Below are 21669 nucleotides of genomic sequence, written 5' to 3'. Positions count from 1 at the left end.
GTCCACTTGCACCTTTTCAAGGGTCCCGGGGAAAACAAGTAAAAATAAAAATAAATAAAAATATCTAGTACTTATTTACGGAAGGCAACAGGAAAAATACACCTACTGGTGACAGGCGCCGTTTGAGATTGTTGAAGGTGCTGCAAAGGTTGCACCGTTCCTAAGCACGAAAGATAAGATCTTTGAAGCGGATGAATATACGCGAGACTTAGACACGGCTTTTGCCATGGTTCGCGAGACTTTGCAATAATCTCAAGAATGAGAGAAAAAGGTAGCGGATCGCCAGCGTCGCGACTGGAAATTGAAGGAGGATGATTGGGTGCTCTTACGTTTTGAGAAGGCACGCCTGAGAAAGAAGAAGGGAAAGGAGAGGCTTTTTCCAAAGCTTAGTATGCGATACTACGAACCTTTTCAGATCACTGAAAAGATAAATGATGTCTCCTTCCGACTGAAACTGCCTGATACTTGGAGGATTCACAATGCATTTCATGTGAGTCTCTTGAAACCTTTTAAAGGTGATGTGCCTGATGATGGGGAGCCTGATTAGCAACCCGAAGTGGAAGAAAACGAGGAGATCCTTGTTCTTGAACAGATTTTGGCACATAAGGATACAAAGAATAAAGGTTAAGTCCGAAGGCGGTTGCTGGTTAAGTTCAAGAACTATCGTGCATTGGATGCGAAGTGGATGGAGGAGGAGGACCTGGCAGATACTCCTCAGATTGTGAAACTTTACCTCTTTGCTTTTGGTTTAGCATAGTCTACTCCAAATGGAACCTAGAATTCAGCTTGGTCGGAGATCTAGTGCAGTGGGATGCACAAGAGGGGAGTCACTCCGCTCCTTTGTCAACAGAGCCTTGATTTAGATACTAGAAGTCATTGATGTCTCTTTGAGCTTCAGGGATACTGAAAGCTGACAGTATTCTGCTGTATGACTTTATGAAATGGAATTCTTGATTATGATACTGATTTGTTCTTGACTTCTTTGAAGTGCAGGAACTGATAGACAAAATGGCTGCAACATTTTGGTCTGATTGATCTCGAATAGACATGGTTGCAATAGGGGTTAGTCAATCGGACATCGATGAGGTCCCGATTGGATCTAGATGCGATAGCTAGCTACATTGCCGATAAAGCATGGTGTAAGATCCGAATGAATGTTGAATGTCATGTGATGTCCTGTGATGTACTGTGATGTCGTGTGATGTGACTGTCGATTGGTACATGTGCTAGATGTGTGTTCCTAGTGCGTAGGTACTAACAATCAGTGTTTGCTAAGACGGTTTATGGCGTGGCCTCTGTCTGTTTTGTAGGCGTGATCGAGGGCGATTACAATGCTTTCAAGAGGGGGGTATGTCACAAAGTGATGACGTGGCTGCTCGAGAGGAAACCCTGACTACTGCTGAAAACCCTAAATCTGCAAACTCTAACCCTAAAACCTGCAAACCCTAAAATTTGTAAGAAATCCTAAAAACTGCAGAAAACCTAACCCTAACCCTAACCCTAATCCAAACCCTAACCCTAACCCTAAATCTAACCCTAACCCTTAAAGGGCAGCAGTAAAAAGCGCTGATATGATGACGTGGACTGTTTCCGTGAATTGCGGCGCAAAAGCAGGGCTGCGGCAATTTAACTTTATTTCTATGCAATTGGGGAGAGAGAGAGAGAGAGAGAGAGAGAGAGAGAGAGAGAGAGAGAGAGAGAGAGAGAGAGAGAGAGAGAGAGAGAGAGAATTTCCTTGCTTTATTTTAAAACTCAAGTGAGTTTGAGAGAGAAAATAGCCTTTGCTTTTATTTAGGCTTTTGATTTGAAGCTTTTGGGGCTCTGCTTTTGGCATCCCTTGTAAAACTTTAAATAAGTGGTTTGGGTACACACTCTGCAGAGCATCTGGACGTAGAGTTTGAGAGTGAAAACCCTAACCACTCTATTGTACTTTGAACTGATTAATACATAAAGAAATACCAAAAGGGACGCTAGTCTTTTGGCCAATATTTCTAGGCACGGAACTCCGCCGCGGGCCAGTGCAAATCTATTGTGAACTGTGAACTGTTTTCAAGTGGTTATTTTGTGCTGTTGTAATTGATTCTTGACTTGGAGTGTCCAAGTCTGTTACAGATGCTTACTTTGAGCGATTCTGGAGCTCTTTTCTACCCGTCTCTTCATTCAAGAAGATCTCGTTCAGAGAACAGATTGAGCGGTTTACCTTGGGGTCTACTTACAGAGATTCGAGATCACTGCTTGGAACAGAAGTCAGCTTCTATTCAGGAGTTGATGAGTCGCGAAACGGGGCTTTGTGATTCACTCTGGCAGTCTGACCTACCCCACTGATGACGTCATGACACAACGAGCCGAATAGACTTCAGCGAATGAAAGTAGAAAGAGAAAGAGCAACCCAGAAAAGAAGGATGAGAGAGCTCGCTTCATCAGGGAAGGGAAGTGCCTCGGATGCGGGGAACATGGACATATCTCCGCGAAGTGCCCTAAAAAGGCACAGAAAGAATAGAATGACAAGGACGGCGATAGGCCTGAGAGTTCGAGAGGAGCTGAGGAACGTTGAAGAAAAGGCAAGATGAAAGCAGGATTCGTTTCAGATTGTGTGGGTACCGATCCCAACACCATGGACGAGAGTACAGAACTTTGCCGAGCTTGGGGCAAAGTGAAAGATCAAGAGGCCGTGATCTTCTTTGATGGAGGAGCCAAGGACAACTTTATTTCACCGGAATTGGCGGCGCGGCTTGAAATTATCCCGATCGGATGGGACCACTTGCGGAGGCAGTTCTAGTGGCACCCGGCAGGGACGTAGCCATTACACCTGTCATTGGCAAACTTCGGTTGCATTGTCAGGGGTATTTGGGGCACGAGAAATTTTTCATAATGCCTTTGGAGGGTTGTGATGTTCTCTTAGGGATTCCCTAGTACCACAAGAACAACGCCGTAGTCGGTTATCGGGCGAGGAAAGCGACATTGACAACAGAGAAGGGCAGAACCATTGTACTTGATATTAAACTGAAGGGCGAGTCTGTCCCTATTGTATCGGCTTCGGCCATTTCTAAATTAAGGAAATCCAGTCTGTTAGTTTACTCGATCTTTATGAAAGAATTGAGCAATAAGGATAGGAGAAATTTTTCTAAACTTGATAAAGAACGCCAATATTTTCTCCACTCTCACGCCGATTGCTTCTCAGAGGGCCTACCAGGCGAGTTACCACCTGCTCGTTTTGAAGATCATACCATTGATCTGATACCTGGAAGCACACCCCTGAATCGGCCACCTTACCGTGTGAGCCGAGCACAAAATGAAGAGATTATGAACCAAGTGAAAGACCTCTTGGAAAAGGGTCTTGTCCAGCCTAGTACTTCATCGTATTGCTCTCCAATGTTGTTGGTTTTGAAGAAAGACGGATCTTGGAGAATGTGCATCGATTATAGAGCTCCCAACAAAATCACCATCAAGAACAGATTTCCGATTCTTAGGATCGATGATATACTCGACAGATTACAGGGATCCTCGTGCTTTAGGAGGATTGATTTGAAGAGTGGATCCATATCATCAGATCAGAATCGCACCAGGAGACGTCTACAAGACAGCTTTTCGGACGACTGTTGGGTTATTTGAGTTTGTGGTGATGCCTTTTGGCTTAACCAATGCTCCTGCCACATTTAATCGGATGATGGACATAATTTTTCGAGAGTACAGGCTATTTGTTGGCACTTTCTTTGACGATATCATTGTTTTCTCCAAGAATGAGGTAGAACACAGAGATCATCTGCTTCAGGTCTTTCAGGCATTACGAGATCACAAGTTAGTGATTAATGCAAAGAAAAGTGAATTTTTCCTACCAGAGATACACTTTTTGGGACACATTGTCTTAGCAACAGCAGGAGTGCAAATGGATCCAGCCAAGATAGAGACTATCCGTGATTGGCCCGATTTGAAGAACCTCCATGAAGTTAGAAGCTTCTTGGGCTTGTGTTCGTACTACAGGCGGTTTATTCAAAAGTTTGCAAATGTTGCTTCCCCTTTGCATATCTTGACACAGAAAGGAGTCCCTTTCTCGTGGGGATCCACAGAGGTGACTGCCTTTCAGACATTGAAAAAGAAATTGACTACGGGACTAGGTTTGACTTTGCCGGACTTGCAGAAGTCATTTGAAGTATATTGTGATGCTTGTGGTCGTAGTCTGGGTGCGGTCTTAATGCAAGAAGGCCATGTCATTGCTTACGAGAGCCGATTGCTCTCAAGGCCGGAGATGACAGCAGAGATTTATGAGAAAGAGCTTTTGGTGGTTATCCATGCTCTTACTCAGTGGCGGCATTACCTACTCGGAGCTGATTTTACTGTCTTTACAGACAATTAGAGTTTGTGCTACTTCTTGTCACAGAAGCAGCTTTCGGAAAAGCAGATGCGGTGGGTGAACATCTTGTCACAGTTTCACTTCCAGATTGTCCATGTGCAGGGACAGAAGAATGTGGTGGCAGATGCTTTGTCTCGGAAGCTGTTGGTTCTGGCTATTTCCACGATACATCATAGGAGCTTCGAGGATATGGTCGACCAGTATGCCACAAAATACAGATTTTGGAGATGTTTTCATACGGATCTGGGATGGGGAGACAGTAGCGGGATATTCCATTCGGGTTGGCTACTTGATGAGAAAAACCATGTTGTGTGTTACAAAGCCGTTGAGGGAAAAGGTTATGACTGAATGCCATTGTCCACCTTTTACGGGTCACTGGGGCATTGCTACCACCATGAAAGGGGTAGAGAGATACTTGTTGTCATGAGGACGTGGCAGTTATTAACCATGTCACAAAGATGTGGCAACTGCTAACCTTGGTTGTTGGTTTCTTTCCAATGGGGTTTATTTTATTTGTTTTGAGACCCTCTTTTTGAAGTAGCAAACGGTCGGACATTGTATGGCCAATGTGAACGGTAGTTTCACCCGCAGATGGGAAGTGGTCGGCACTGGAATTCGTATGGTAAGAGGATGTCTAGGCTCAGAGCAAGATCATATAGGTCCCCCCGTCGCACTTAGCAAGTTGGTGGATACTAGGAAGTGAACTCAATTAAGGCGTAAAGTCAAGGTGGGACTACCAACAAAAAGTATCCGACAGTTGGGCCACATTGCACTTTTGGATGCGGTCCCTATGAGGATAGATGGTCAGAAGACCAATGGGAGCCCAACGGAAGCATCTCCTAAAATTTAGGGAACTGCTATTTTGGCCGTGAAATGTGTTCGCGTCATTACCTCCGGTATTACTAGGGGAACATTTTACAACTCTGCCACGAAGTCAACTGGGCAACTGGTCAGGATATTTTTAAGCGACGAACCCGAAACGGAAAAATGCTTGTAAATGCGCTAAGTGTCACATTTTCATGGACTTTCCTCTTGCAGAAGAATTGGCGCTGAATTTAGAGAAGGGAAAGGCTTCATTTGCAATTTGTCACAGGTTAAGAGCTATGGAGTGCTTCCTTTCCCTCTCATGTACAGTGTGGTGCTAGGAGTGATGCCCTGCACACTACACACTGTTCTCTCTCTCCCCTACGTGCAGTTATGTGATGCCCCACAAGAGGGCTACTCATTTGAATGATGTGCAGTTGTGTGGGTTCATGCTTTTGTGCTGAGGCAAGAGCCTCCTTGAGCAGGAACAGGGGTAGCTAGCTGCTACTCCAAAGCAGGCACTGGTGAGGGTCATAACCTCACTATACAAGTGCAAAATCAACGTTGTGTATGCGCTGTAATTTTTTACTGTTTTTCAGCCATACGGACGCCAAAACCTTTGGGAATCGTGCCCCACTGGCAGAGGACAGTTAGGGGACTGTTTGGGGCTGAAAACAGGGCAAAAACCAGTAAATACAGCGTGCTGAATTTACTGTTTTTGTGCAGGAATCAGAGGGTATACCCTTGTAGAAGTGAGTTCCAACAGGGGAATTGGTTTCGCGCAAGTTTTGGGGTTGTTATGCTACCGAAATTTGGCCAAAACAGGCGGTATCTTGTGGGATACAGTCAAAGGATTCCCAGGACTCTTCTTTTTACTTTACCCTCCTAAAGAATAAAGAAATACCGAAAGGGGCGCCAATTTTGGGGCCTACAGGTTGTCGGCGTCTGCTCGGAGCATTCTAGCTTCCGAGCCGTGTGTGTGATTAAGTGTTAATTCCCGTTACAGGTCTCCTTTGCAAAGTGCTCTGTGTGTGTGTCTAAAGTAAAGAATTTCGGGTGAAAGCCAATGCCTACCGCCCTACAGGCCGGTTTCACTTGTTTTGGCCGAGACTCAAGAAGGATGTGGAAGAGTTTGTGCGCAGATGCTTAGTATGCCAGAAGGTCAAGTTTGACAAGAATAAAGCACAGTGATTGTTACAGCCTTTACCCATACCCACCCGCCCTTGGGAAAGTATTGCAATGGATTTCATTTTTGATCTCCTGAGAACACAGAGTGGTCACGATGGTATCTGGACTGTTATTGAAAAATTTAGCAAACAGGCTCATTTCATTCCAGTGAAGAAAATAGTCAAGCTGGATCACTTAGCAAGACTGTTTGTGGCCCAGATCTTCAGATTACATGGCATGCCTGAGACGATTGTCTCTGATAAAGATTCTAGATTTACGAGTTTGTTTTGGAAGGCAATTTGGGAGAACATTGGCACGCGGTTGCAGTTCTTGTCATCGTTCCACCCGCAGCCTGACGGGCAATCTGAGATTGCCAATTTAGTGGTTCTGGATTTATTGAAGTCTTATATCTCGGATCAGAAGACTCAAATGGGAAAAGTATCTACCTTTGGTGGAATTTGCCTACAATAACAAGATACACTCTTCGACGATGGGTAGAATGGCCTCTCTTCCATATACTAGATGGAAAAGGGTGGAGCCTAGTGATGTTCGAAATGTCGTGCGGTAGGCCCAAAGGACAGCCATGAGATGATTATCCTAATCACTTGTGTGGTTATTCACCTGCTTTGTGATGATCTTAGAGATCATGTCATTTAACTTTTCCACTAGACCATTGCACTGTGGATAGTATGGAGTTGAGTGTCGGAATGTGATGCCTAGATTTTTCATCAGTTCTCCCACCAAGAATCACGAAAGATAAGATTTTTGAAGCGGATGAATATCCGCGAGACTTAGATACCTCTTTTGCCAAGGTTTTGGAGACTTTGCAGAAATCTTAAGAACTATCTCGCATTAGATGCGAAGTGGATGGAGGAGGAGGACCTAGCAGATACTCCTCAGATTGTGAAACTTTACCACGATGCTTTTGGTTTAGCATATTCTACTCCAAATGGAACCTAGAATTCAGCTTGGCCGGAGATTTGGTGCAGTGCGATGCACAAGAGGGGAGTCACTCCGCTCCTTTGTCGACAGATGCCTTGATTTTGATACTAGAGTCACTTATATCTCTTTGAGCTTCAAGGATACTTAAAGCTGACAGTATTCTGCTGTATGACTTTATGAAATGGAATTCCTGATTATGATACTGATTTGTTCTTGACTTCTTTTAAGTGCTGGAATTGATAGACGAAATGACTGCAGCATTTGGTCTGATTGATCTCGGATAGACATGGTTGCAATAGGGGTTAGTCAATCGGACATCGATGAGGTCCCAATTGGATTTAGATGCGATTGCTAGCTACATTGCCGATAAATCATGGTCTAAAATCCGAATGAATGTTGAGTGTCATGTGATGTCATGTGATGTCTAGTGATGTCCTGACCCTATCCCTAACCCTAACCCTAAAATCTGCCCTGACCTAACCCTAGCCCTAACCCTAAAATGCAGCAGGACTAAATTCCGTGAAACGGGCTGGCATGCTGACGTGGCACCGACGGCAGTCCCGTAATTTGCGGAGATTTCAGCTTTCGCGGCAGTGCTTTATTTCCTACGCAATTTGAGAAGAGAGAGAGAGAGACTTTGCTTTATGTTAAACCTCAAGTGAGTTTGAGAGAGAGGAAAGAGCCTTGGCTTTTATTTAGGCTGTTTATCTGAAGCTTTTGTGGCTCTGCTTTTGGCAACCCTTGTAATTTAAATACGTGGTGAGGGCTCACACTTTGCAGAGCATCTGGACGCAGAGTCTGAGAGTGAGACCCGAACCACTCTTGTACTTTGAACTGGTTAATACATAAAGAAATACCGAAAGGGGCGCCAATCTTTGGGGCCAATATCTCTAGGCACGGAACTTCGCCGGGCCAGTGCAAATCTGTTGTGAACTGTGAATTGTTTTGAAGTGGTTATTTGGTGCTGTCATGATTGATTCTTGACTTGGAGTGTCCAAGTCTGTTACATGATCATAGGACAAATATGTCTGATCTAGCAAAAGAACGCCAAGATTTTCTCCACACTCATGCCGATTGCTTTTTTGTGGGCCTGCTAGGTGAGTTGCCACCAGCTTGTCTTGAGGATCATACCATTGATTTGATACCTGGAAGCACACCACCGAACCGGCCGCCTTACCGTGTGAGCCGAGCCTAGAATGAAGAGATTATGAACCAAGTGAAAGACCTCTTGGCAAAGGGTCTTATCCAGCCGAGTACTTCACCTTACTGCTCTCCGGTGTTATTGGTTTCAAGAAAGACGGATCTTGGAAAATGTGCATTGACTACAGAGCTCTCAACAAAATCACCATCAAGAACAAAGGATTGATCATATTCTAGACCGACTACAATCCTCTTGTTTCAGCAGGATCGATTTGAAGAGCGGATATCATCAGATCTGTATCACGTCGGGAGATGTCTACAAGACAGCTTTTCAGACGACCTTTGGTTTATTTGAGTTTTTGGTGATGCCTTTTGGGCTTACCAATGCTCCAGCGACCTGTAACCGAATGATGGACATGATTTTCAGAGCGTACAAATCTTTTGTTGGCACTTTCTTTGATGACATTATTGTCTTCTCCAAAGATGAGGCAGAACACAAAGAACATCTGCTACAGGTCTTTCAGGCATTGCGGGGAAACACTGTCTTTCTAAGAGCTGATGGACCATGCTGTGCTCGGCTACGACCATATGGAAAGAACTCAACCCTAATTTTTGGTGTAGGTTTCAGGATGGAAAGTTAATCGACTTTTCAAGCTCGACTGATGTCGAGATTGCTTTTTAAGTTTTAGTTTTGCTTGAAATTGTTTGGTGATCTTGTGTGAAATGGATGGTATCTATTTTGAACCTGTCTTGGTGCCGATTTGAATTGTCTGATTTTGGTCTTAATACTGGTTCTAATGATTGGTGATTTTTTACTCTCGGCTGGAGTAGTGAGAAACAATGTTTGAGAATGCTTGTTCATACTCATGGCCCGGACCCTTGTGGTTATTTGTGGGGGGAGTATTAAGAAGTCTGAGTAGTGGGTACTCTCAACACCTCCAAACGATGCAGACTGCGGTCTAGGGGGCATTTGGTTGTAAAGGGCCTCTATATCTCATGGCCCGGACCTTTTTAGGTTATTTGCGAGAGGAGTGATGAGGAGTCGTTGAACAGCTCATGGCCCGGACCTGGATGGTTATCTGCGGGGGGAGTATTTATCGACGGCTTTATGTTTCTATGTCTTGTAACATGCATATGTGAGCATTTGTGTTGCATTGTGATGTGCCAACTTCCTAATTGGATGAGATTGCCTGGGTATGTAATTTTACTTCATCAAGACACGCGCGGAAGATCAGTGTGGTCTAGGTGTGATGGCTAATTTTACTACGCTGGAATATCAAGAGTTCTGATCTGGACGAAAGGAGAAGCCAACTCCTTGATCAAAAGAGCCGAAAGGAGAAGCTAACTCCTTAACAAAAAGAGCAAACTGATTGTCTCTTGGAAATTTTTGAGCTAACTTGAGTTGTTTTGCAGATATGCTGTAATCACGGACGATTACTTTCTTTCAAGAAGGGGAGATATCACAAACTGCTGACGTGTCAAAGCCCTGAAGAATGGAGCCAACTTGCAGATGCCGACCGAGGGGCCTAAACCCTAAGAAGAACAAGTAACAGAAGAAGAAGTCCTACCAACTTATGGGACCTCATCCGATGGGGCCCAAGAGACATCAAGGAATTAAAATAAAGCGGGACTCACACACACACACACTCATACACACACAAAGGCTTGCGTCAAAAATTGATGACGTGGTAGTTGTACCGACATCCCGAATTTTGCACTGAGAGTGCTGACGTGGCAGTTGTACGGATTTCCTTGATTTACGTTGGCAACTTTTTGGCATTGCTTTTGGACCAGAAGCTTTTGAGTTTGAAGGCTTTTCATGTAAATTGCATTTCATAGGCCAAGGGTCTTTAAATATGAGGTTAGGGCTCATTCTCTGGCATGCTTCTTGGAGAAGGTGCAAAGTCTGGAGTACCAGCTTGTACTGTGTTGATGCAATATAAAGAAATACCGAAAAAGGGGCGCCAAGGTTTGGGGCCAATACACTCTGGGGTGGAATTCCGCCACTCCTTGTCCCGTGTTCTCTCTCTCTCTCTCTCTCTCTCTCTCTCTCTCTCTCTCAGTTCAGTTGTTATTGAAGTGCTAAAAGTCTGTTCAGTCTGTTCTTTTCTATAGGCACGTGGTGCCCGTCTTGTGACAGTTTGTGAAAAGAGTCTTAACTCCATTAAGAGACTTATGGATGCATGCTGCCTGATTGACCTATCCTATAGACAAGCGAGTGTCCACCTCAATGAGGCAAGAGTTTTCCAAGGAAAAGTAAGTTCAAAGGGAACCGGACGATAGTTCATCAGAAAAATTCAAAGAAGTAAGGGAATCATCTGATAGTTCATGAGAGAGTTCCAAAGAAACAAGGGAATCTGGTGATTGTTTATTAGAGTAAGATTCACAAACTACACACTACATAATCACTAAGCACCACCCATTGTCCCCCCAAAGTATTACATTGATATCCCAAAACATTGTGCACCAACACACCATGAAAAGTGAATTACAAGTGCACCATTTATTGGCAACATGCTAGGGTTGGGAACCCAACAAGTAAATCATCAACGATGAAATCTCATTAAAAAAAAACTTTTAGAACCAAAGGTCAATGTTCAAGTTTTTACTCCACCAAAATTCAGTAAAAATAGCCAAATTCAGGTTCAGAATTCCAACCATCCCTAAAATTGTAACTCCTAAAATTTGCATTCTTGAATTTTTACAATCTTTGCAAATCTAAAAATCAGCAAATATATCTTCAAAACAATTTTTCAAGTAAGAAAATTGCCACTTCTTTGTCACAGATTGCCTAGATTGAATAAAATCACTAATTTGTCCTTGAGAGTTTAGGGATATTGATAAGCTGACAATGTTTTGTGGAATAAATTTATTAGAAAATGTACATTGAATTGGAAATTGCCTAGATTGGATATGCTTTTTGATGTGTGTAGTGTTAGAATATGTGATAAAAAGATGAAATGTTTGCAGCATTCTATCTGATGAATGATTTGAACTTGGTGGATCTAGACATCTATTAGAGATCGGCAAGATCTGGATGTGATGGCTAAGTGAATGTGAAATGAATGAGATTCTAGTGCATCAAAAATTCTATCTAGATGAGATGATTGGATATTGTTGTGAGTGCATCAAGAGTTCCGGAAGGATGAGATCGTTGCACAGGGATCTAGGTGCATCAAGAGTTTTGGACGGGATGAGATGGCTAGATTGAATGATTGAAACACAGTGTTCAGTGTGAACTAAGTGTGTAATTTTGTGAATTGCATGCTCTTTGAATGTACTGTCTTGTGGGGATGGTTAGGCATGGTTTACTTGAATGCGAAAAGAAAGCATATGAATCGGATAGTAACAACGAGATTTAGTAGATCAAGACATCTGTGAAAAGATCAACGGGGTCTGGATGTGATTGCGAAATATGTAACAATGATCATAATTCGTATTTGTGACCCTCGACAGAAATGTGATTTGACTAGAGACTGATGCCTTTGTAAAAGTGCTGGATTTGTGAAGTCTAATGCATGGGTACATAGAGTCAATGTCTATTGAAGAAAGTTTTTGTCCTTTGGCTATTTTGCAGGCGTAATCAAGGGCAATTACAATTCTTTTAGGAGGGGGGAATGTGACAAGCTAGTGATGTGGCATGCTCAACTGGAAGGAACTGGCCGAGAGGACAAGAAGAACTGAACCTAGAGGTGTGGCGGAGGGGCCTAAACAGAAGGGGTTAGGGTTTTAAAATAAAAACCTAACCCTTCCCAACTTAGAAAGTACAGGCCGAAGGGGGGGCTCAAACCCTAAAACTCAAAAGGGTAAAGGTTGGGGGCAGGTTTTGTAGTGGTATGATGACGTGGCAGGGTGTATGGATTTCCACAAATTGCGCTAGCTGATTTGGTAGATTTGTGCAAGCTTTTTGAGAGCAAATGCTTTTGGGGATAAGTGCTTTTGGATAAGAGATTTTGGGGCTTTGCTTTTTGGCATCCCTTGTACATTTATAAGTGCCCAGAGGGTCACTCTTCTAAGGGCATGTGGACGCGGAGTCTCAGAGAGTTGGACCCTCGAGGAGTTGTACCCTTGCGAATTTCTGTTCGTGTGTTGTTATTTATTTCTTGCTTGAAGTGTCCAAGCCTGTAACACTAAACTTAAACTCTAAAAACTTATGTAAGTTTAAAAGCTGGACCTCTATAAAGACGTACGTAAGTTTTTGCTTTGGGGGATGTGTAAAAAGAGGGAGGGGGGCAGCCAAATGGGTGCCTCTATTTGGGTGGGCTCTTAGGAGATATAAAAGCACCTCTCCCCTCTACTCTTACACACATTATGACACATAGAGACCACTTTTTAGATTGATGCGTGAATGTTTGAGCACCAACTCTCGGATTTTAGCACTTGTACGAGAAGAGTTTAAGAATAAAGAAATGGCTAAATGGGGGCGTTGACAATGGCGGTTTAGGGCCACTGACTATGTATAGGGGCACCTCGCTCTGACACTCAGTATATGCAGCAGTACATGCCACATCACCTACGGGTAGCCATCGGCCAGCTCCGAGCCTCATCACACCAGCTTGAGATTGAGCGGGGCAGAGCCAGAGGCATACCACGAGAGAACCGGACTTGCCCAGTGTGTCAGACAGAGGTGGAGACGGAGGAGCACTTCATGCTACGATGCCCAGCTTACTCAGAGCTTAGACAGAGATTTGGGATCGAGGGCACTCTCCAGACATGCATGAGGAGGAGAGACCAGACTCATGTGGGCCATTTCATCACAGGAGCACTCCACATACGTGAGGCGTCTACACGACCACGACCACATGACACTGGAGGTGTTCAACAGACGATCACTCAGTTTTTCAAGAGAATGACTTCAGGGGATCCCACACCGCCGACGACGACTGGGCTGACACTCGAGCAGGAAGAGGCACAGCGAGTACGACGCCGACCCCGGGAGTCAGGATACCGACGCCCTCGTCCTAGCAGGATATACTGAGGATCCGTACACTTCATGAGCAGCAGCTGGAGAGGGCCCGCTCCACCACACATTGGAGCCCACTTACATGGGGTTTTTCAACCCCTCCCCCCCATGTACCACTTTTTATACCCATCACCCATTACACAATACTAGCCAGCTCTGATACGGGTATGCCCTCACACTTTTACTTTCACTCAGCACGAGGTAGTCATTTTGTGCTGTGACAGAGCTACATCCACAGCCATATATTCATATGGTCAGTATCTGCGGTGGCAGAGCCATATATACCCATACCACCACACATTACCATCATACCACCACACTGCACATCCCGGTTCTAGATTAGCTTTCATTTCAGCATTTTATTTTCAGTATTTTCTTTTCTGGACACCCGGACTACCACTAGATGTACATTGATTTGTCTCATAGGCCGACTTCGGCCTTTAGAAGACGTAAATAAAGCTTGCTTTCTTTCTTTTCTTTCTCCCCCCCCCTTCACTTTGTTCTAATTCAGTTGTTTCCTTGCCTTTGGAAATCGAAGCACGATGCTGACAAGATGGACAGAAAACATGGAGTCACAACGGAGAAGGTGGAAATCCACTGAGTCCTTCCACCTAGAAGCATCCAGAGGAGACATGCTCAGTACGTGGTTCAACAATGTGTAGCTAGCCGAGCAACAAAAGCAAAACCCGACGGATGATCAAATTGATTTGGAAATTTTGGATAGTTCTTTGGGCTCTGTTAGTCCTCATGTTACCTATGCTATCCCTCCACGACCTTCTCAAATCTATTGTTCTCTTCCTCCTGCCCCTTCTCATATTCCCCTGGTTACCTCTTCATGTCAGAGCTTTGGAGATGTTTCTCTATTCTTGGGAGGAATCTTCAAGCATATGGCTTTGGGAGAACGTCCATGTCGCTTAGGAAGCACCACCACCGTTGCCTTCTGCACCTCCACCCTATGTTCCACCACCACTACCTATTGTTCATCTTCCGTCTCCTTATTCATGTGATGGACGACAACATCACTATTATTATTATTCAGCACCTTCGGCGGCGGATTCTGGTCCAAAACCCTTCAAGGATGGTGGTGCTACAATCAAAATTTTCACCTCCTCAGGCGTCCAAGATTCTCACAACGCTCTCACGTTTCTACAACAGTTTGGATGTCATGTTCAACAACGCTAACTTCACGGAGGAATCCAAGTTGTTGCAAGTCACCTCTTTCCTCAAAGATAGCGCCTTGACGTGGTGGGCTGCTCTAACCAAGAAACTTGATTGTCCCAAAACTTGGCGTGGCTTTAAACTCGCCTTCTACCAGAGCTTCCTGATGAAACCTTTGAAGTCGACATACTTTTAGCCTGGTCTGACCTCAGGATGTACCCCTTGGACACCCTTCCAACATACAAGATTTTGGGAGACTTACCTACCAATTTCCGCTTTTCAAGACATTACTTTTACACAGTGTGTTTATCTTTTCCATTGCAGGATTATTGCATGGTAAAAGTGGTTTCAAATATGTGTCAACTTATGTCACATGCAAGAGTGGGTTCTCAAATCATGAAAAAAGAGCTAGTCTTTACAGATATTGCTACGACTTCCTAAAAAAGGAACCAAAGTTCTTGATCTTCCACTCAAGATACCTCACATCACACTAGTGAACTATTCAAAAGAGAAGGTGGGACATGTGGTCGAACGTCCTCATTTGGATCTCCTCTCCAATCGAAATCATTGCACCCTCCAAGAGTAATCCTGAAGTCTGTACCCCGAGTGGCATATACGAGACAATTGTCATTGCTTCAAATACCACACGTTCCGGAGAGCATGCTCCAAATGAGATTTGATGGGCTTTTGCATGAATGAACTGAGAAGTCCCAACGGGAAAGTGATGTCAAAACGGGTGTCCTCAGCAATCAAATCAGAGAATCGATTGGTTTCCGATACTTTGTAGCATCAGCTACATCTAAGGGATCATACAGGGACAACTTCTGGTTGGGATTTATTGGAGTAGAGATAGGTTTGCACTTGGACATAGAGAAAGCCTCCACAATTCTTGGACATAGCACTGCTGAGAGAGATAGATGCCCCCCTCTGTCTGCCATATCTCCAGTCCAAGAAAATAATGAACCAAGCCAAGGTCTGTCATCTCAAACTCCTTCGCCAAGTTCTGCAATATTCTAGTCTTGAAAATAGTGAAGGAAGCCAAAGTTCGTCATCTCAAACTCTTTTATGATGGCTGAGAGAGGCTGCTTTTATAGGAGAGCTCTGCAAGTCACCACATTTTCTCTATGTGAGCCAAACCTTGAGTTTGGTAGGTCATGACTCATGAGGGCACACTGTGAGAGGGAAAAGCAGCCCTCAAGTTTAGTGCACTTGCCTTGAGTTTTGGGAGAGCAAAACCTCAAGTTGTGTGGCCCTAAATCTCAAGGAACGTGTCTAATGACTTTTCCTCCAAGCTTGCATAAATGTGCACATGTGCGCGCACATAATTTTAGGGTACCATGAGGCCTATATCTCACGACTCAATGATGCAATTGACTTGGTGATTGGACCGATGTGTTTCAATTATTCTAACCTACATGACTGTCTTGCCAGATGATCACTGAAGTGCAACAAAACTCGTCAAACACATATACATAGCCATTTATGGAGGAGTTTTGATTGACAAAGACCTAGTCTAATGGACTTTTCTAGGCATGTGTATCCGGGGAGTAGGCTCAAAAAATTGTCGAACTAAATCCCTTAGGATCTATAGACGCTCTTTAGCCTTGGAGGTAGGTTTAGCATGTCCACGTAGCACACAGAGCCAGTGTGCACATGAGAACACAACCTTGAACACATACTAACTATAGTCCTTCTCATTTATTGCTAAAGTATGTATCGCATATACTATAGCAGACATCTCTTTTTCACCTTTGACAAGTATAATCGGTAGGGACATCTCCTCACTATGGCAATTTCAATGTCAATCTGCCTATAGCGCTTAATTTTGGCAGCTCACAGCAAGTTGAAGATTGGTTTTGGATGAGTGCAAATATATCTAGAGAACATGTTGATGCGAAGAGTTTTAGAGTCCTGGTGTATTTCAAGATATAGCCACATGCCCGCTTGGAGCTCTCGCGGTTGTCTATACTTGTTATCATAAAAGGTTGCACGATCATGTGCAATCCAGCATGGCATTCATGTCTTCAAGGAACTCTTTGACAATTCATATCGTCTCCTATGGCTCTGGCCAAAGGAGATCTAGAACCATACATCCAAATCCCCGGTGTGGAGGCTGTGGCCAAATGTTACATTAAACGCTTGGAAAACTACACATGATCAGCCATATGTATTCTCAAGAGTAACAGCTAGCTATCAAGACTTACCTCCAAAAATGTTTGTTTTTATGAGCTGCATGTTAAGGGCTCAGCCGATCCAGGAAGGCCCCACTCTCTTTTCAAAAAAAAAAAAAACACTACGAAGTCGAGCTTAAATTTCTTCATAGCAGGGAAGGACCAAAAAGTTCTCAAGTTGATGCAAGCATGCATTGACTTGCATAGAACTTGTAAAGCAGTCAATGTATAAAGATTGGTTTGCACTCTTGCAACTGCTTTTGATTAGACCTCTTGGACTGCAAATGAGCGTCTCTGAGACTCTTCCTAAGGGTGTCTAGAAGGGGTTTGTTTCTTGTGAAGGAGGAGGTTACGGTGGTACAACAGGGAAGGCAAAGAAGCTACGAGGCTAGAATTGGGCAAGGAGGGTTGTCTGTCATGGATTGACTGTGTGCTCGTTTTGATTAAAACTGCCATTGCTTATGTATCATATCAGGTATATCCATGTAATGAACAATAAGTCAATTTAGGTTTTCATGTCTCAATGGGGGCCCTTTTAAATTCTTTTTAGGAGGGCTTGTGAAAGGTGCATGTGTAAGCTCTCCCTATAAATTTCAACAGCTTGCAAATTAGTGTCAACGGGGTGCAACATTTTCTTTCACTTGCAAATGTGGCAATGTTATGTCTACTTAAGCAAGGAATTACTATAGGAGCCCAACAAGTTTTTGGATTGCTGTAAGCCTTATGTTTTTCATGTTAGGGATTGACAAGGTCCTAATTCTTTTCAGGTCGAGCCTTCAGAATGCAAGATACTTCTGTCGGATCCACCACTTAATCCTTTGAGTAACAGGGAAAAACTGGTAATGTAAAGTGGGAGCTCTCAACTTTTGTGCTGCAAACCACGATTTCTGATTTCTTGTCTTTTTGTTGCATTTTATCAGATTGAGACAATGTTTGAGACCTACCAATTCGAAAGTGTTTTCATTCAGATTCAGGCTGTTCTAAGCCTCTATGCTCAAGGTCATTTGAGAAACCAACTTTCATGAATGTCAATTGGAATTGTCACCACCTTAAGCAGTCTGCCTTTAGTTATCAGAACCAGGAATAGCCTTTGTTATGGTTTTCTTTTGGATATGGAATGTCATTATTTACTTGCTCTCTGCTTAAATTTGTTGAATTGTCAAGAAGTGATTCGATACATGTTCCTGGCTTAATTCTATGGAGGAAGAAGGCTCTAGAATGGATGGAAATCGCCTAGTTGTGGAAAACTCAAAACATGAGCGTTGATGACATTAGTGGGGATGTTGTTGTATTTGGCATGATAGAGCCAATAGTTGTATCGTTTTGTAGATGAATGCCATGAATCACTTTCCTTTAAGGATGAGTTTTGAGCTGTCTTGGTGACATGGTGTGAGGAGATGGAGAAGAATTCTCCTTGATTTATCTCCTTCTACAATAAATGGTGGTGACATTTGTCTCAGAGTTTTCTTCATCGGGCTTCCACGACACTGTTTGGTTTCTTGTAGAGCAGGTCATGGATGTACATGGAGAGTGGATTGTTCAGAGCATAGAGAGTAGACAAATGTTTAGGAAAGAGGAGATTCCACAGGGATCTACAGATTGTAGAAAATCAGAGGAAGAGACAGCCGTATCACCGGTTTCTCTAGAGCATGATAAGGCTTTTGAGGATATTGTCGTCCCTTCATGTTCTTTAGACAGAGATGATATTTCTCTAGCTATCCTTATGACACAGTTTGAGGAGAACTTTCCACCCAGTTGTTTGGAAATCCGAGAGACTGAGGACTAAGAAATATACTTATTTTTGATTGATTGTATACTTTATGCTTATTGGGATCGCACCTCCACAATGATCGGCATATCTTTGACATTTTATATTGGGAATTATGCTCTCAAGTATTTAGGGCATCATCCTTTTGGGCAGAAGTACGCTACAGATGATCCAGTGACTTAGAGATGACTTACAGAGAAAGAAGCAGCAAAGGACAAAAACAGATCCAAGAAGTTGGTGCAAAAGAAGAAATCTACCACCCCTCAGATGTCTGCCGAGGAGAAGGTGATGTGTAACAAGCAAGCAAAGTGCTTCGGGTGTATCTTGGCCAAGTGTCCTAAGAAAGAGGAAAAGACTGAAGACAAACAGGAAACGTCGAAAGTGGCCAAGGAGCGAGCTATGAAAGGGAAACCAAGGCTGGACTTGTACCAGATTTCATGGGGACACGTGAATATCACACTGATCCTATTACATAGCTTTGCAGGACATGGGGCAAAGTTCAAGATGAAGAAGCCCTTATTTTCTTTGACAGCGGAGCCATGGCGAACTTTATCTTGTCAGAGATTGTTACAAACTTGGACACTCCAAGCGAGAAATCAATAGCAACACACGAACAGAAACTGCAAAATAATTAAACCTGAATATATATATATATATATATATATATATATATATATATATGTATGTATGTATGTATGTATGTATGTATGTATGTATATATATATATATATGTATGTATATACATATATATATATATATATATATATATATATATATATATATATATATATATATATAGAGAGAGAGAGAGAGAGAGAGAGAGAGAGAGAGAGAGAGAGAGTTACAATGTGGTGAATCTGATACAAAGTCAGTGTAACAAGATAACAAAATGACAAAATGACAAAATGAAATACTATGCAATCCTGAACTGCTAGGTGTGAACTAAGCAGCTAAACAGCTAGCCGGGATAGCTAGATCACTGGAGATCCAGCATCGGTCGTTGGCGGATCTCATCAATCTCCTCCATGGTCAGTAGTCTGACCAGGCGTCGTGCAAGTCGAGCCAAAGTGATCCGAATCCTCTGATGCAGCCTCCGTCGATGCTGTGTAGTCCTCCGCAGTCGTGGGCGTCTGGATCTCCCCAGCTCAATCGCTCGGTCGATCAGTGTGCCTCTGGTGTGAGGCGACGAGCTCTGCAGCGGTGGTAACTCCTCCGGGTGTCCAGTGGCAGCTCTAAAGAAGTCTGTAATCTGTCTCTGAGATTGGCTGGCCTCTCCTCTCATCAGGCTCTCTGTGTCTGCGCAGCTCGAGCAAAAACAAACCCAGGCATCTCTGATCCTCGTACCGCATGACTCTAGAGAATGGTCCAAAGCCCTCTCTGAACAAGCAATGGAAGCGGCCTCGTATCTCGTAGTAGACGGGGCAGTGGCATGTGTAGTGCAAGTTTGTCTCAGGCTCGATGTCACACAGGGGGCATGTCTTGGCCTCTGCTGGTACTCCGCTGTATCTCCTAGTCTCAATCCGTAGCTGGTGTGAGGATGTGCGTATCTGGCCAATAGCACATCGTATCCCATGAGACAAGTGGGTGTCCATGTATCTAGGCCTCGTCACAAAACCATCCTCCGTAAGCTGGAGGAGATTCTCTCTGTAGAAAGCCATCTTCGTGCCCAACTCCTGTGTTGGCTGTATCCATGTCCTCTTGGTGTCTAGCTGAGTCAAGTCCTGGCGAATGAGCCTGGTGATCTCGGCTGTGTAAGAGTCAGAGAGGGCGCATCCAGTGAGTACTGGAAGGGAGGCAATCTGTCTATGCTGAACCCATGCGCCTGAAACTATGATGCCATCTCCCCATACCAGCATGCTGTATCTCCTTGCATGGCTAAGTGTCTAGAGGACTCAAGTGCAAGGCGTGCATATCTGTCTCTAGGAAGTTCCCACATGCGGTGTATGAAGGAGACAGATCTGGTGAGCGCCTCAACCACTAGTGGGGGGGCAGCTAGCTCTGCTCGTACAATAGTACGTGGTACTGAAGCCTTGGCTCTAATGAGCCGTGAGATCATAGAGACCAGAGGCTTCTCCATGTTCCCCCATCCATCACTGCGGCCTGTCCTCCCGTGATGATCCAGTGAAGGTCCCCAAATCTCAGCTCCATAAAGCAATGCAGAAGCCACCAGAGTGTCGAACAGCTAGAGCTTCGTCCGAGGCTCTTGAAACCGAGCATGTGAACACATCCTTTCCAATCTACCCAATGCTGCATGGGCTCTGGTCAATCTAGTCTCTGCTGCCCTCCTCAATGAAAGTGCTGGACCACTAAAAACGACGCCATGGTAAGTGTAAGCATCTGTATACTCCACCTTCTCCTGGCCGTATGTGAAATTGTGAAATTGTGAATGCTGGCGCTGACCTCCTGATCCACTGTGGGGTGGTATTAAATACCATGGCCTTGGTTTTACCAAGGTTGACGGACAAACCACTTTCCTGGACAAACCGATGCAGAGCATCCAAGTGACGTTGCATCCCCTCCGGAGAGTCGGAGATCAACACAATATCATCAGCATATAACAATAGTGGAATCCATGTCCCTGCCAGCTGTGCACCTCTATCACCATCTCTCTCAATGTAGTCAGAAACCTCATCCACATACATACCAAATAGAGTAGGAGAGAGCGGGCAGCCCTGCTTCACCCCAATAGTGGAGTAAACCGGTGTGGATAGACCCTCTGGGGTGCATACATGCTCGACTACTCACTTGTATAATGCCATGACCCCCCAAATGAGCTCTGTGGGTACTCCCATCTGCTGTAATCTGCGCATTAGTCTAGCTTTGGGCACTGTGTCAAATGCTTTGCGGAAATCCACAAAGCTACAATAGATCCGTCTCCCACGCGATCTGCCCTCCTCAATGATGGCTCTGAGTGTCAAGATCTGGTCAAGCGTAGGAAAACCCCTCCTGAAACCTGCTTGCCCGGCTGTGCGTATCCCCTCCCTCTCTGCCCATCTACTCAGCTGCTACTCAAGAATAGATGCGTACAACCGTGCCAATGTGTGTCCAATCATGATAGTGCGATAATTCCCAGGCTCCATAGGGTTTCCCGACTTGAAGATAGGTACAATAGTGGATAGGCTCCAAGTATCAGGCAAGCCCTCACGCATGGCACGGTTAAACATAACTGCTAGAAGCTCTGCTAGTAAATCTCTGGCATGCGTGA

The 21669-nt window shown here is 44.2% G+C and overlaps 1 protein-coding gene across 2 annotated transcripts in view; it reads left to right on the top strand.

Annotated features, from left to right (window-relative positions):
- Positions 1-21669, top strand: part of ARP2 (actin related protein 2) — a 184693-nt gene that overhangs the window by 73677 nt on the left and 89347 nt on the right. For both annotated transcript variants that reach the window (XM_086487662.1, XM_086487660.1), the window contains 2 exons: positions 17464-17535; positions 17617-17695. In XM_086487662.1, the coding sequence (XP_086343788.1) occupies positions 17464-17535; positions 17617-17695 (151 nt within the window). The remainder of the gene's footprint in view (positions 1-17463; positions 17536-17616; positions 17696-21669) is intronic.

Source organism: Adiantum capillus-veneris, chromosome 17 (genome assembly GCF_014529385.1).
Source record: "Adiantum capillus-veneris isolate H3 chromosome 17, ASM1452938v2, whole genome shotgun sequence".
Taxonomy (NCBI): Eukaryota; Viridiplantae; Streptophyta; class Polypodiopsida; order Polypodiales; family Pteridaceae; genus Adiantum; species Adiantum capillus-veneris.
This window is presented reverse-complemented; position numbering and strand designations above follow the sequence as displayed.